At 47.4% G+C, this 2719-nt stretch overlaps 1 protein-coding gene across 1 annotated transcript in view; it reads left to right on the forward strand.

The window, feature by feature from the left end:
- The window catches only part of LOC107293091 (myosin-7), a 65531-nt gene that overhangs the window by 43140 nt on the left and 19672 nt on the right, over positions 1–2719 (forward strand). The window contains exons 21-23 of the mRNA XM_029285316.1: positions 722–894; positions 986–1076; positions 2058–2447. Coding sequence (XP_029141149.1) covers positions 722–894; positions 986–1076; positions 2058–2447 — 654 coding nt within the window. The remainder of the gene's footprint in view (positions 1–721; positions 895–985; positions 1077–2057; positions 2448–2719) is intronic.

Below are 2719 nucleotides of genomic sequence, written 5' to 3' on the forward strand. Positions count from 1 at the left end.
TTAAAGGGACACTTGGTGGCATTTGGTTGGTATTTAAAGCCCTCTTCTCTTCTTTCCTTCCTTCCTCTCTTTTCTTTCTTTTTTTCCTTCCTTCCTCCCTCTTTCCTTTCTTTCCTTTCTTTTCCTTTTCCTTCATTCCTTTGTTCCTTTCTTTCTTCCTTCCTTCCTTCCTTCTTTTCTTCCTCCTTCCTTCATCTTCCCCTTCTTGTTTCCTTCCTTTCTTCCTTTCTTGCTTCCTCTCTTTCCCTTTCCTTTCTTCCTTCCTTCCTTACCTTCCTCCTCTCTCCCTCTCCTCTCCTCTCTTCTCTTCTCTTTTTTCCTTCCTTCCTTCCTTCCTTCCTTCCTTCCTTCCTCTCTTTTCTTTTTCCTTTTCCTTTTCCTTCCTTCCTCCGTCCCTTCCTTCCTTCTTGTCTTCCTTCCTCTGTCCTCCCTCTCTTTCCCTTCTTTCATTCTTTCCTTCCTTCCTTCCCTCCTCGCTCACTTCTTCCCTTCTTTGCTTCCTTCCTTCCTTACATTCCTCCTCTCTCCCTCTCCTCTCTTCTCTTCTCTTTTTTCCTTCCTTCCTTCCTTCCTTTCTTCCTTCCTTCCTTCCTTCCTTCCTCCCTTCCTTCCTTCTTGTCTTCCTTCCTCCCTCTCTTTCCCTTCTTTCCTTCTTTCCTTCTTTCCTTCCTTCCTTCCCTCCTCTCTCACTTTTCCCTTCTTTGCTTCTCTCCTCTCCTCTGCTCTCCTCTCCTCTCTTCCTCAACAGCTGGAAGGTTCTCTGGAACAGGAGAGGAAGATCCGGATGGATCTCGAACGCTCCAAGAGAAAGCTGGAAGGAGACTTCAAGTTGGCACAAGAGAACATTATGGATTTAGAGAACGACAAACAACAGCTGGAAGAGAAAATTAAAAAGTAAGGGAAGCACCAACTCTGTGCCTTTGGGTTCTCCAGTTGAGGGGGGGGGATCAGGAGAAGGATTTACTTCCCAGAATTCTCTTTGCAGGAAAGAGTTTGATATCAACGAGCAGAACAGCAAGATTGAAGACGAACAAGCCTTGGCCTCACAGCTGCAGAAGAAACTCAAGGAGCTGCAGGTACCAAACGTTCATTGATGCTCAGCCAGGGAAAGGGAGAACAGAACGGAACAGAACAGAAGAGAACGTAGAGTAGAGTAGAGTAGAGTAGAGTAGAGTAGAGTAGAGTAGAGTAGAGTAGAGTAGAGTAGAGTAGAGTAGAGTAGAGTAGGAATGAATAGAATAGAATAGAATAGAATAGAATAGAATAGAATAGAATATAGAGTAAGTAGAGTAGAGTATAGAGTAAGTAGAATAACAGAGAAGAGAAAAGAGAAGGGAGGGGAGAGAAGAGAAGAAGAAAAGAGAAGAGAAGAGAGAATAGGATAGGATAGACTAGAATTAAGACTAGACTAGACTAGACTAGACTAGACTAGACTAGAATAGAATAGAATAGAATAGAATAGAATAGAATAGAATAGAATAGAATAGAGAGTAGAGTAGAATAGAATAGAGAGCAGAGTAGAGTAGAGTAGAATAGAGTAGAGTAGAGTAGAGTAGAGTAGAGTAGAGTAGAGTAGAGTAGAGTAGAATAGAATAGAATAGAATAGAATAGAATAGAATAGAATAGAATAGAGAGTAGAATAGAATAGAATAGAATAGAATAGAATAGAATAGAATAGAATAGAATAGAATAGAATAACAGAATTGGAAAGGACCGTGTAGGTCATCTAGTCCAACCCCACACCCAAGCAGGAGACCCTAGCGTACACCATTTCCCCAGAAATTCTCCAGAATCTAGACCGGCCGTCTATTTTGCCCCAGGAAGTGAAGCTTATCAAGGATGGGGGTTGGGTGGGTAGGGGGCGGATGGTTTCACATGCAGCCTAGATCCTGCAGATGTTCTGATGAAGCTTTGCTTGCTCACCCGCCACTCACCTTCAATTGGACCGGTTCCTAACAGGCGGCGGATCGGGACTGGTCCGCAGCCTGGGGGTTGGGGACCCCTGCTCTAGAAGATGGAAGGGTCTAGTGCTTTGTCTTTCCCCCCCAAACATTCAGGCACGGATTGAGGAGCTGGAAGAGGAGATGGAGGCGGAGCGCGCAGCCCGGGCCAAGGTGGAAAAACAGCGCGCTGAACTTTCCCGGGAACTGGAGGAGATCAGCGAACGTCTGGAGGAGGCCGGAGGGGCCACCTCGGTGCAGATCGAGCTGAACAAGAAACGGGAGGCCGAGTTCCAGAAGATGCGACGTGACCTGGAAGAGGCCACGCTGCAGCACGAGGCCACGGCGGCCACCTTGCGCAAGAAGCACGCGGATTCCATGGCCGAGCTGGGCGAGCAGATCGACAACCTGCAGCGGGTGAAGCAGAAGCTGGAGAAGGAGAAGAGCGAGCTGAAACTGGAGCTGGACGACGTGGCCTCCAACATGGAGCAGATTCTGAAGGCCAAGGTGCTGTGTCAGTGGAGGAGGGGGTCCAAAACCAGCTGAGGGGGCCATGGACTCACAAGACTTGTTCTTGGGTAGATTGATGCTTACGGGCGTTCCATCTGCAGGGGGATGCTGGGAGAAAAATGTGGGGTCCTTGGTGCTCTCTGAGGTTGATGGTTTTCTTGCAGACATTTCATGGCCCAACTAGGTAACATCATCAGTGCTAGAAGGGAGTGGGGTTTATGGAGAGAGGAGGAGGAGGAGGAGGAGGAGGAGGAGGAGGAGGAGGAGGA

Source organism: Protobothrops mucrosquamatus, unplaced genomic scaffold (assembly GCF_001527695.2).
Source record: "Protobothrops mucrosquamatus isolate PMUCROS unplaced genomic scaffold, P.Mucros_1.0 scaffold1499, whole genome shotgun sequence".
Lineage (NCBI taxonomy): Eukaryota > Metazoa > Chordata > Lepidosauria > Squamata > Viperidae > Protobothrops > Protobothrops mucrosquamatus.